We start from the raw sequence: 13,513 nt of genomic DNA, 5'->3' as shown, positions 1-13,513 counted from the left end.
ATATGCACACATAATTCATAACATCCTGTTATAAGTACATGTATAACAGGAGGAAAAGAGTAATACCAGCAGGATATGACTCAAGCTGGTGCAGTGTTTCTCTCTAGACAGTGACTGGAGTGGTTACTGGAAACTCCCATTTTTCACTTCCATACTTCTTTGCTGTCTACAGTTTTTCAATTTAGAAACAAACAGAACTTTTGGAAAAGAAAAGAAACAGAAAAATAACTGTTTACAGTCCTGCAGCAGGTAATTATGGGGCATACTGATTATAAAGATATGCTGAAATATCCACATAAGCATAATGTCTTGTACAGAATTGGCATGCACTGAATATTCTCCCCCCCCACCACAAAATAAACAAATAATCTTTCTTGGCAAAGCATTATACGCTTAACTATAGAGTAGTGAGAAATCTAGTCAGTGACCCAAAAGTAAAGAAGGTTGACCCTAATTTTCAATCCTTCAACTCAGTTTTCAGAAACTTCTATTATTGTTTTACGTAAGAAAAAAGCTCAGTCTTTTAATTTTTATGTGTATTCAAAAAATGTTTTATTTGCGTGTCACTGAACTTCTGTCTTTACTGATATGACGTTAAGGTGCCAACTCAGGCTCTAACAGAAGTTACAAGGAGTAATGGTTGTCAAGCCGGGTGGTTAACAAATAAGGCGCGGACTGAGAAGCAAATAAAAAAATGAACCAGAATCTACAGTGCAGTGCCCTGACTCTCATTTCCCTCAGTGTCCCAAAGGGGTGGACGTCCCTGCTGAAACACAGGCCAACAGGTGATGACTGCTTCCCGGGAAGAAGCTCTGCTGTGCTTTTTCACTTACCTTTATATAATACAGCTCTGGTAATTGGTTCTATTTGGAAAGGTTACCATCCAATTTTTCGAAAAGATATTACTTTAGCCACTCTTTACTTTAGAGATAATCCCAGTGGAAATTACATTTTCTTTAGAAGGCTTTTCCAGATTTTTTTCATACAGGTAATTTCACAGCTAAACATGGTTTTGTTTTTTGTTTCGCTTAGCATTCTGCCCCTCACCTTTTTAATTTTGGTTGCTTTATTTGAGTGGCATCGAGATGTTTCTCCCCAGAGAAGCCTGTTTCTCTTCAAAAGCGAGTTAAACTACTTAAAGAAACATAGACTGAGAGGAGTTAAAAGCGCACCAGAAATAACTATTTCTCTTCACTCTTGTGTAACTATAAATAAGATAAATTATGTACCTAAAGATGTTAAATACAAGTAAAAATGTACTGAATCAAAGGAATTTGAATGAGGTTTCTGCAACAAAAGTAGGTCATCTCTACCATTCAATAATAAGACTATATTATTAACATAAAATTTAGCTTTAAAATCTGCTAGATATTTATATCATAAATAGACAAATATTAACATTTAAGTATTTTTCTAAAAACTAACAAAAATATTTAGAAATTCCACATTAGACTAAGTTATTAACCAAACAGTAGAAACTTCCTATGCTACTTGGGCAACAATATGAGGTTAATAATAGGTCACTTGTATCTTCTGGTTGCTGCAAAGGTCTTCTTTATGTTTTTAGAAGAGCGGGCTTGTGTTGAGAATGCAGGTTTTGGCTTCTTACCAGAACCAAGTGGGACTTGATGCACTTTTATTCCTAAAGTGCTCTGAGCGATATGGATGAGACACCCCACCCAGGCACAGAGTGCAATTATTGTTAATGCTTTAAAGTGGTACAGAGTTTCTGGTTTAAGAAAAAAATTAGACTAAAAAGAGACAGTCAAGGACTTTAACTGCAGGAGTATTATCAACTGCTAGGAAACTGCAGTTGGTACAGTTATACCAGATTTTAAAGAGTGGGGAAAATTGGATAGGTAGGGGGTGCTATTTATTAGATGTACTAAACACATTAATACAGACAGTGTAGAATAGGCATCTATACATATACAGAGGATACATTAAAACTCTGACTTAAACGAAGACCCAAACCCTTCTCTAAATGGATTAAAATGCTGCAAGATACACAACAAAATATAATCTGAAATGGAAAGAAGGGAAATCTCTGCTTGCTAGAAACAAGAAGAAAATGAAATGGGAGCAGTCTGTGACCCTGAACCTTGGGAGGAGGACATAATGATGCCAGAAAGCTAGAGCTGGGTTTTGGGTTGCCCTCCCCAGGTTCCGGAGCAGAGGCCTACCGAGGAACAAAAAACTGAAGGCTGATAATTCCACAACAGTAACAGCTCCCCTGTATCTGAAACCTAGAGTGCTCTGGGCTTAGTTCTTAGCCGTCTTCTATTTCCTAACTACATTCAATCCCTGGGTGATATCACAGTTTCTCGTTTTGAGTATTACCATGTAAACACAGGTGACTCCAAAATTCATGTTGAAGACCAGCTTCCTTCAACTTGAGACTCATACATCTAACTGCACAGCCAACATCCTTGCTTATATATTCACAGATATCTTACACTCAGCCCTGCTGTTCTCTCATGTAGTCTTCCTCATGTAAATGAACGGCAGTTCCATTTTCCTAGTTGCTGCTGCTAAGTCGCTTCAGTCGTGTCCAACTCTGTGCGACCCCATAGATGGCAGCCCACCAGGCTTCCCCGTCCCTGGGATTCTCCAGGCAAGAACACTGGAGCGGGTTGCCATTTCCTTCTCCAAATTTTCCTAGTAGCTCAGGCCAAAAATCTGGATGTCATCTCCCACTCTGTTTTTTCTCCACATCTCGCACCTTGTCTGCCAGGAAATCCTATTAGCTCTTCTTTCACAGTATGTCCAGAATCTGACTGTTCCCCATCACACCCACCACTGCCATCCTTGTCCAAGCCATGCTGGTCTCTTACCTGAATTATTCCAATAGCCTCCAAACTGCTTTCCTTGCTTCTGCCCTTGCCCCTTTTAGTGTATTCAGCAGCCAAAATGATCCTATTAAAATATAAGCCAGATCACATCATTCCCCTTTAAAACTTCCCAATGGTTCCCCACATCACTCATGAGGGGGGAAAAACCTAAGACTAAAAATGGACCAAAAGGTCTTAAAAGATCTGACCCTGTTATCCCCACTTTGACGTCTATGGCTTCATAACCTATGAGCTTTCTCTTGCTTACTCTGCTTTGGCCACACTGATCTCCTTTGCTGTTCCATAAATATGCAGGTACAATTCTGTCTCAGGGCGCTTCACCGCAGTTATTGTTTCCTCTTCAAGACTGGCTTTCCTCAGGCTGCTCTGCACCATACCTCCATCAAGTCTTGGTTCAAGTATCACCTTTCCCAACCACCCTACCAAAAACTGCAATCTCCCTTCAACTCCCCAATATTCTCTGTTCCCTTTTACTGCTCTATTTCCCTGCTCTATTTCTCTCTTTAGCATTTATCACTAGCAAATTATACATTTTACTTAAATATCTTGTTTATTATCCCCTTACTGAGATATAGACACCATAAAGGAAGAGGCATTTGTAATTTATTCACTAATGTATCCCTAGCACCCAATGGGAATGCAATAAATACTTGTTAAATAAATGAATGCCAAATTCACAGTTATTAAGGAAAAAATTCAAACTAGAATTCTAAATACAGAATGCAATCAAAGGAGGGCAAAACCCAAACATATTTTCAAACAAACAAAATGGAAAGAATAAGTCCCTTCCATGAAAGAACTAAAAATATATATATATTTCTAGAAGAAAAACAGTGGATCCAAAAGAAAGGAGTAGTGAGGGTAAGGAAAGCAAATACTACATACATCTAAATAAATACTAACTGCATAAAATAACAGTAATAAGTAATATAAGTGGAATAAAAACAAGGTAGAAACAAAACCCTGAACAATACCATATAGGATGGGAGGTGGTGCTCACAGTTAAAATATTCTAAAAGCTTTTTCTTTTTTTTTCAGAAGACTGGAAATAATAAGATTTTGATTTTAAGTTGGATATCTGTATTAACAATTTAAAGAAAATACCCAAGGGAAGAGGGTAATTTCCATTCCAGGATAAGAGGAGGACAATGAAAACTCAATCCAAACAGAAGGCAGAAACGGAACAAAAAAAGATTCAAAGGAAATGGTAAGTAGAAAGAACCAAATAAAATAGTAGAAATAAATCTAATATATTAGTGACCAAAATAAACGTACATGTACCAAACATGTTTGTTAAGAGACAATGATTCTCAGTTTTGAATTTTAAAATTATACTTTGTCATTTATAAAAGACACATTTAAAACATCATGACACACAAAACTCAAAAGAGGTGGAAAATATGCAAACACTACAGCACAGATTACAAAAACAGCGAGAGAATATTATGAAAATATTAATGCCAATAAGGAGAAGGCAATGGCACCCCACTCCAGTACTCTTGCCTGGAAAATCCATGGACAGGGGAGCCTGGTAGGCTGCAGTCCATGGGGTCGCTAAGAGTTGGACACAACTGAGCGACTTTACTTTCACTTTTTACTTTCATGAGGTGGAGGAGGAAATGGCAACCCACTCCAGTGTTCTTGCCTGGAGAATCCCAGGGACGGGGAAGCCTGGTGGGCTGCTGTCTATGGGGTCGCACAGAGTTGGACACGACTGAAGCGACTTAGCAGCAGCAGCAGCAATGCCAATATATTTGCAAAGTTACCAAAATTAAACATGTTCTTAGAAAAATATCTTTGTTACACTGATTTTAAAAGAAACAGAAAGCCTGTAAAGTTTTATTTCCATAACAAAAATAACACACTGGGCCAGACACTGGGGCCATTGTATAACAGACAAGTTATACAAAACTTAAACTGGAAAAGAAGAACAAAATAGTGACTATTTGTTGTTGCTATGATATTTTATATATAGAAAACACTAAAGATTCCACCAAAAATCTGTTGGAATTAAGAGACACATTCAGCAAAGTTCCGGATACAAAATCAATAGGCAAAAATCTTTTGTATTTCTACAACTATTAACAAATTATCAAATTGGAGCCAGAATAATCCTATTAAATACAAATCTTAAGTCGCAAAAAACAAAAAAACAAAAAAACAAAAAAAAAAGAAAACAATACCATTTATGACTGCATCAAAAAGAATAAAATACCTAGGAATAAGTTTAGCCAAGGAGGTGAAAGACTTGTTTACTGAAAACTATTGGACGGTGATGAAAGAAATTAAAGAAGACACCAATAAATAGAAAGATATTCTGTGCTCATGGATTAGAAAAACTAATCTTGTTAAAATGTACCACCAAACCAGCTTTACAAGAAATGTTAAAGGAACTTCTCTAGGTGAAAAAGAAAAGGTCACAATTAGAAACTGGAAACATGAAAATATGAATGGAAAAAATTAATCAGTAAAGGCTGTAGCTCAGCTGGTAAAGAATCCATCTGCAATGCAGGAGACCCCAGTTCGATTTCTGGGTTGGGGAGATCTACTGGAGAAAGGATAGGCTACCCACCCCAGTATTCTTGGGCTTTCCTGGTGGCTCAGCTGGTAAAGAATCTGCTTGCAATGTGGGAGACCTGGGTTTGATCCCTATGTTGGGAAGATCCCTTGGAAAAGGGAACAGCTACCCACTCCAGTATTCTAGCCTGGAGAACTCCATGGACTATATAGTCCATGGGGTCGAAAAGAGTTGGATAGGACTTAGCGACTTTCACTTTCACTTTCAAAGGCAAAAATACAGGAAGGGTAGGAAATTTTCCATGCACAAAGCTAGCAGGAAAGTTAGTAAAACCATCTATATCCACAATAATCAGATAAGGGATACACAAAACAACTCCTGGTAAAACATGATATCTAAAACAGTTATCATGAGGGGAGGAGAATACAAATGCAAAGTTGTTAAAACGCAGTTGAAATTAAGAGATCATGAATTTAATCATATATATAATCATAATCATATATATATCTCATGCAAAAAGAAAAAAGAATCCAAACCTAATCCTAAAGACGGTCATCAAATCACGAGAGAACAAAAGAACAAGAACAAGACAGACCTATAAAACAATGAACAAAATGGCAATAAGAACATGCATATTAACAATTACTTTAAATTTAACTGGACTAAATGATCTAATCAACAACAATGAGTGGCTAAAAAAAAAAAAGCTGCCTACAAGAGATGCACTTCAGATCTAAAGATACACACAGACTAAAAATGAGGTGATAGAAAAACATATTCCACGCAAGCGGAAATCAAAAGAAAGCTGGGGTAGCAATACTTACAGCAGAAGAAATAGATTTTTAAATAAACACTGTTACAAGAGACAAAGAAGGACATTACATAACGATCAAGAGATTGCTCTAAGAAGATATAAACATATGCACCCAACATAGGAGCATCTAAATACATAAAAGAAATATAGACACAAAGGGAAAAATTGGCAATAATAGTAAGGGACTTTAACACCCTACTCACATCAATGAACAGATCATCCAGACCAGATAGAAGATTAATAAAAAAAAGTACTAGTCTTAAATGACACAATAGTCCTGATGGACTTAGGAGTATTTATAGAACATTCCATCCAAAAGCAGCAGAGTACACATTCTTTTCAAGTGCACGTGGAACATTTTTCAGGATACATTACATGCCTCACACAAAAGAAGCCTTGATAAATTTAAGAAAACTAGAATCCTATCAAGCATCTTTTCTGACCACACTGCTATGAGACTAAAAGTCAACTCTAAGAGAAAAGCTTCAAAACACATATAGACCTGTGAAAGCTAAACACTATGCTATTGAACAATGAATGGATTGCTGAAGAAATTGAAAAGGAAATTAAAAAAATATGTGAAGACAAATGAAAATGAAAACACAATGATCCAAAACCTATGGGATGCAGCAAAAGCAGTTCTAAAATGGACATTTACAGCAATACAAGCTTACCTCAGGAAAGAAGAAAAATCTCAAATAAGAAATCTAGTCTCAAATCTAAAGGAGCTAGAAAAAGAAAAACAAATAAAACCTAAAGCTAACAGAAAAAAAGAACTTATAAAGGTCAGAGTGGAAATAAATGAAATAGAGACTAAAAAACAATAGAAAAGATCAATGAAACTAAGAGTTGGTTCTTTGAAAAGATAAACAAAATTGATAAACCTCTAGCCAGATTCATTAAGGAGAAAAAGAAAGTGGGCTCAAATCGATAAAATCAGAAATAAAAAAGAAGTTACAACATGCACCACAGAACTACAAAGAGTCATGCGACTACTACAACTATGGGCAATACAAAATGGGCAACTTAGAAGAAGCAGACAAATTCCTAAAACTCTTACATGACTTCTCAAGACTCAGTCAGGAAGAAATACAAATATGGACAGATCAATTACCAGAAATAAAAATGAATCAATAATTAAAAAAAAATTCCAAACAAGCAAAAGTTCAGGATCAGAAGGCTTCACAGGTGAATTCCACCAAACATTTAGAGAAGAGTCAACACCTATCCTTCTCAAACTATTCTAAAAATGTGCAGAGGAAGGAACACTACCAAACTCATTCTATGAGGTCAGCATCACCTTGCCACCCAAACCAGACAGAGATACCACAAAAAATAAATTACAGGCCAAGATCACTGATGAACATAGATGCAAAATCCTCAACGAAACACTAGCTCTAACTGACTCTAACAATACATTAAAAGGATGATATACTACAATTAAGTGAAGTTTATCCCAGGACGTTAGGATTTTTCAATATCTGCAAATCAATAAATATGATACACTACATTAACAAACTGAAGCATAAAAGCCATCAGTTTAGTTCAGTTGCTCAGTCGTGTCCGACTCTTTGCGACCCCATGAATTGCAGGCCTCCCTGTCCATCACCAACTCCCGGAGTTCACCCAGACTCACATCCATTGAGTCCGTGATGCCATCCAGCTATCTCATCCTCTGTCGTCCCCTTCTCCTCCTGCCCCCAATCCCTCCCAGCATCAGAGTCTTTTCCAATGAGTCAACTCTTCACATGAGGTGGCCAAAGTACTGGAGTTTCAGCTTTAGCATCATTCCTTCCAAAGCAATCCCAGGGCTGATCTCCTTCAGAATGGACTGGTTGGATCTCCTTGCAGTCCAAGGGACTCTCAAGCGTCTTCTCCAACACCACAGTTCAAAAGCATCAATTCTTCAGCGCTCAGCCTTCTTCACAGTCCAACTCTCACATCCATACATGACCACTGGAAAAACCACAGCCTTGACTAGCCATACAATTATTTAAATAGATGCAGAAAAACTTTTTCATAAACTTCAACATCTATTAATGATATTGAAAATGGGCATAGAGATAACACATTTCAACATAATAAAGGCCATATATGTCAAGTCCGCAGCTAAGATCATACTCAAAAGTGAAAAGCTGAAAACATTTTTTTTTTAATTAGGAATAAGATAAGAATGTCCACTCTTACCATGTTTATTCAACACAGTGCTGGAAGTCCTACCCACAGAAATCAGCAGGGAAACAGATATTACAAAATCCAAACTGGAAAGACGTAAAACTATCACTGTTTGCAGATGATATACTACATGTAAAAAATCCTGAAGACACCACCAAAAATCTATTAAGAGTTCATCAATGAATACAACAAAATTGCAGGATACAAAATTAATACACAAAAATCTGCTGCATTTCCATACACTGATCACAAACTATCAGAAAGAGAAACTAAGGAAACAATCCCATTTACAATTGCACAAAAAAGAATAAAATACCAAGGAATAAACCTACCTCAGGAAGAAAAAGTCCTGTGTTTGGAAAATTATGAGACACTGATGAAGGAAATTGAAGACCACATAAACAGATGTAAAGGTATACTATGTTCGTAGATTGGAAGAACTAATAATCTTAAAATGACCATGCTACCCAAGGCAATCCACAGGTTCAATGTAATTTCTATCAAATGACCAATGGCATTTTTCATAGAACTTAAAAATTTTTTTTTAATTTGTATGGAAGTACAAAAGACAACAAAGCAGCCAAACAATCTCGAGAAAGAACGGAGCTGGAGAAATTGTGCTCCCTGACCTCAGACTATACCATTAAGCTACAGTAATCAAAAGAGGATGGTACTGGCACAAAAACAGACACACAGATCACACAGATCTCTGTTCTCTGGCACAGAACAGAGATCCCAGAAATAAACCCATACACTGATGGTCGATTACTTAGGATAAAGGAGGCAAGAACACACAGTGAAGAAAAGACAGTCTCTTAAATAAGTGGCAATGAGAAAGCTGGATAGCTACATATGAAAGAATAAAATTAGAACATTCTCTAACATCAGGTAGAAAAAATAAACACAAAATGGATTAAAGGCCTAAATGTAAGACCAGAAACCATAAAACTCCTGAAAGAACACATAGGCAGAAGACTCCCAAAAGAAATTGTAGCAGTGTTTTTTGGATCTGTCTCCTAAAAAAGGCAACAAAAGCAAAAATAAACAAATGGAACCTAATGAAAGTTAAAAGCTCCTGCACATGAAAGGAAAACACTGACAAAATTAAAAGACAGCCTACTGAATGGGAGAAGACATCTGCAAATACATGATCAATAGGGGGTTAATGTCCAAAAATATATAAACAGCTCAAATATCAAAAAACAAAAAAAAGCCCAGCAACCTGATTAAAAAAGGGGAAAAATATCTGAACAGACAATTTTCCAAAGAAAAGATCAGATGGCCAATGATCAGGGAAATGTCAGTTAAAACCACAATGAGATATTACCTCACACTTGTCTGGCTGTCATCAAAAAGAACACAGATAACAAATGTTGGTGAGGACATGGAAAAAAAAGAACCCTCATACACTGTTGGTAAGAATGTACATTGGTGCAGCTATTGTGGAAAACAGTATGGAGGTTTCCCAAAAAACTAAAAATAGAAAACTACCACATGACCCAGCAATTCCACTCCTGGGTATATATTTGAAAAAAGAAACAAAAACACTAAATCAAAAAGATACATGCACTCCAAGGTTTATAGCAGCATTATATACAACTGTCAAGATATGGAAGGAACCTAAGTGTCCATTAACAGAAGAATGGATAAAGAAGATGTAGTGTACACACACACATACACAATGAAATACTACTCAGCTATAAAAAGAATGAAATTTTGCCAAATGCAATGATATGCATTGACTTGGAGCATATTATACTAAGCGAAGTAAGTTAGAGAAAGACAAATACTGTATAATATCACATGTGGAATCGAAAAAATAAACTAGTGAATATAATAAAAAAGAAATAAAATCACAGATACAGAGAACAAATTAGTGGTTCCCAATGGGGCAAGGAAAGGAGGGGCAAGTCGGAGAAGGGATTAAACTACACATAAAATAAATAAGTTATAAGGATATATTATACAGAAAACAGCCATTATTTTATAATAACTACAAATGAAGTGAGAGAATAAATTTCCGTTGCTTCAAGCCACCCTGTGTATAGCACTTTGTCATAATAGCACTAGGAAACTAACACAGTATTGAGTCCTGAAACAGAAATGAAGCATTTTGGCTCATCCCATACCACATATTTCACTATGGCTGAATAATAGCGGGTTGATTTCAATCTTGTTTAACGGGGATCTTCCAAGAACACATTTTAGTAGTGCGTAAGTGAGGGATGGCCACCTGATGTGGAGAGCTGACTCATTTGAAAAGACCCTGATGCTGGGAAAGATTTGAGGGCAGGAGGAGAAGAGGACGACAGAGGATTAGATGGTTGGATGGCATCACTGACTCAAAGGACATGAATTTGGGTAGGCTCTGGGAGTTGGTGAGGGACAGGGAGGCCTGGTGTGCTGCAGTTCATGGGGTCGCAAGGACTCAGACACGACTGAGCAACTGAACTGAAGTGAGGGATGAGGGGCCGTCCCAGGTCACGATAGTAGTAAAGAACCCACCTGCCAATGCAGGAGATTTAAGAGACATGGGTTTGATCCCTGGGTCAGAAAGATCCCCTGGAGGAGGGAATAGCTACCCACTCCAGTATTCTTGTCTGGAGAATCCCATGGACAGAGAAGCCTCTGTGGACTGAGTTGCCAACAGTCAGACATGACTGAAGTGAGTTAGCACGCATGCACACAGTGAGGGATGACGCTTACAAGTGACCAAATCGTAACTAAAACAAGGTTTAATTAGCTAAAAAGGTCAGCAGAGGGTGAGTTACCCATTAGTGCATCCTGATTAGATGCACTATCGATAAGAACAACGATAGGGCTCATATGAGGGCAGCTCTGGAGTAACTGAAGGCAGGACTCAGCATCTGCTTTTCCATCTTGCTCTTCCTGTATATTAACTTCATAGTTTGCTCTAGATGTCTTTAGCTAGCAGGTGAAAACATGACTGCTTTTCTCCAAGTTTTCTCTTTTATAGAGCTGAAGCACCTGAAGAAAGACTATTTCCATTCTCCGGGTCCTCAAGTCCAAAGAGCCCAGAGGAACCATTTGAGTGGCCTGAGCCGGGTTGTCTGTCCATTCCTGAACTACCTGTTGGAGCTCCATGGCCAGGCAGGTACCAGAGAGAGGGAACGACGGAGACAAGCTAATGAAGAATAGCTCTGGTTTCTTTCCTTGATAAAATAGTTTTACTTTTTTTCAGTTTACTCCAAATTCTGATTAAAATGCTAAAATGAAGCAAGCAACGAGGAGCTGAGAAGTAATTTTAAAGGCAGATACAGATATAATTGGAAGGATAAACAGTAGTAACAGTAAATGATCAATACACTTAATACATTGATAAAGAACTTTAATGAGAGACTTCCTTGATGGTCCAGTGGCTAAGACTCCATGCTCCCAATGCAGGGGGCTCAGGTTCAATCCCTGGTCAAGGAATTACATCCCACATGCCACGACCAAGAGTTTGCACGTTGCAACTAAAACCCAGCACAGCCAAATAAATAGATAAATATTACAAAGAATTACACTTTGGTGTGTTCTTAAAAAAAAAAATTTAACAAAGAGCCAATAAGCACATGAACTGGATGCTTTAATATGTAATTATAAATAAAACAATTTTTGCAGTTGGAATTACCAAAAAAAATATCTATTTGAAACAAAAGAATATAAGAAATTAGCAACCATTTTTATCTGAAGATTTAAAGAGTCTTTTATCTTTGAGTAGTAAAGGCACTATATTTCATCGACAATAAACGTGTGACCGTATTGTGTGAGCAGGGCACTGAAGTGCCATGAGATTGCTTCATGAGAGAATTAAATTCAATATACAACCTGTAACTTTCTTAGACATAGAAATTATTACTTACCGTAGCACTGGGGTTTCTATCAGCTCGAATTTGTTCAAAAGAATTTATTTTATGGGTACTCATTTCATCAGTGTCAGCAACGATATAATGTCTAGGAGAATAAGCATTGGACAGGTTCTCCAGCAGCCTTAGGATCTCAGTGGTATGCCCACCTGGAAAAAATATTGGAAGGCCTAAGATGAAGAAACTTGTAATGGACATATCCATCTGATGATGTTATCCTACTGCTAAGTTTTGTGCATTTCTCAAAATACAGAAGGAATATATGGAAACAATAATCTGTGCCCTTGTAGAAATATTACTTCTATATTACTTCTATATGGGGGAAGAGGATAATATAAAAATAACATCAGTACCAACAGTAAGTCATGCTACTGTACTAGCTGAAGAAGGTACAAAGAAGTATAAGACACTGTACTGTGCATGCTCAGTGGCTCAGTGGTGTCCAACTCTTTGCGACCCCATGGACTACAGTCCATCAGGCTCCTCTGTCCGTGGGATTGTCTCAGGAAAGAATACAAACAAACAAGTAGGATAATCAAACAAATTAAGTATTTGTTTTCTCGAAGCACATATATATTCTTATAGTAGAAAGGGAAAGATTACTCTCTAGATCCCAGAAGGAATTAGATATAGAAATAAGTCAGCACAGAGTAAATATAAAGGGAATTAGAATCATACTGGAACTTTATAACTTGTCACCCATTTTCTTCTGTGAAAGTGAATGAAAGTGTTAGCTGCTCAGTCCTGTTTGACTCTTTGTGACCCCATGGACTGTAGCCCAACAGGCGCCTCTGTCAATAAGTTGTCACCCATCTTCTTATGCAAGTAATTCACACATCTCATACTCATCCTAGAATTTTTGTTTTTAACTTTGAAAAAGTGTGGTAGTTTGCAAAGTAGGTACTTATTTTCACAGCTAGAACAATTAAGGATAAAACCTAATATACATAACATCTTCCACTGCAGTTAAGACTTCATTTTACCTGCTTTCATGGTCTTTTTTCCTTTTTTTTTTTCTTTAAAGGAAAGCCTCACTGAATACATTCTTTCAAAATTTAAGCTTGTTACTGAACCAAGTCATTAAAATGATGGGCTTTGTCTTCCATTTTACTCTTTCATTAAGATTTATTCTTTGGGAATGAAATCCTCTCAGTTCTATCTTAAGATGAACCCAGAATGCAATCACTTCTAACTTCCTTTGCAAGCATCCTGCTCCAAACCACACCTCTCTTGCATGGATTATGACTGTAGCTTCCTGGTCTATTCCCCTCACTGCCCTTGTCTA

The 13,513-nt window shown here is 37.2% G+C and overlaps 1 protein-coding gene across 1 annotated transcript in view; it reads right to left on the bottom strand.

Annotated features, from left to right (window-relative positions):
- The window catches only part of ALG14 (ALG14 UDP-N-acetylglucosaminyltransferase subunit), a 95,693-nt gene that overhangs the window by 79,268 nt on the left and 2,912 nt on the right, over positions 1 to 13,513 (bottom strand). The window contains exon 2 of the mRNA XM_055585035.1: positions 12,226 to 12,377. Coding sequence (XP_055441010.1) covers positions 12,226 to 12,377 — 152 coding nt within the window. The remainder of the gene's footprint in view (positions 1 to 12,225; positions 12,378 to 13,513) is intronic.

Source organism: Bubalus kerabau, chromosome 6, assembly GCF_029407905.1.
Source record: "Bubalus kerabau isolate K-KA32 ecotype Philippines breed swamp buffalo chromosome 6, PCC_UOA_SB_1v2, whole genome shotgun sequence".
NCBI classification, from domain to species: domain Eukaryota; kingdom Metazoa; phylum Chordata; class Mammalia; order Artiodactyla; family Bovidae; genus Bubalus; species Bubalus kerabau.
Note: the sequence above shows the minus strand (reverse complement) of the source record. Positions and strands in the feature narration are given on the sequence as shown.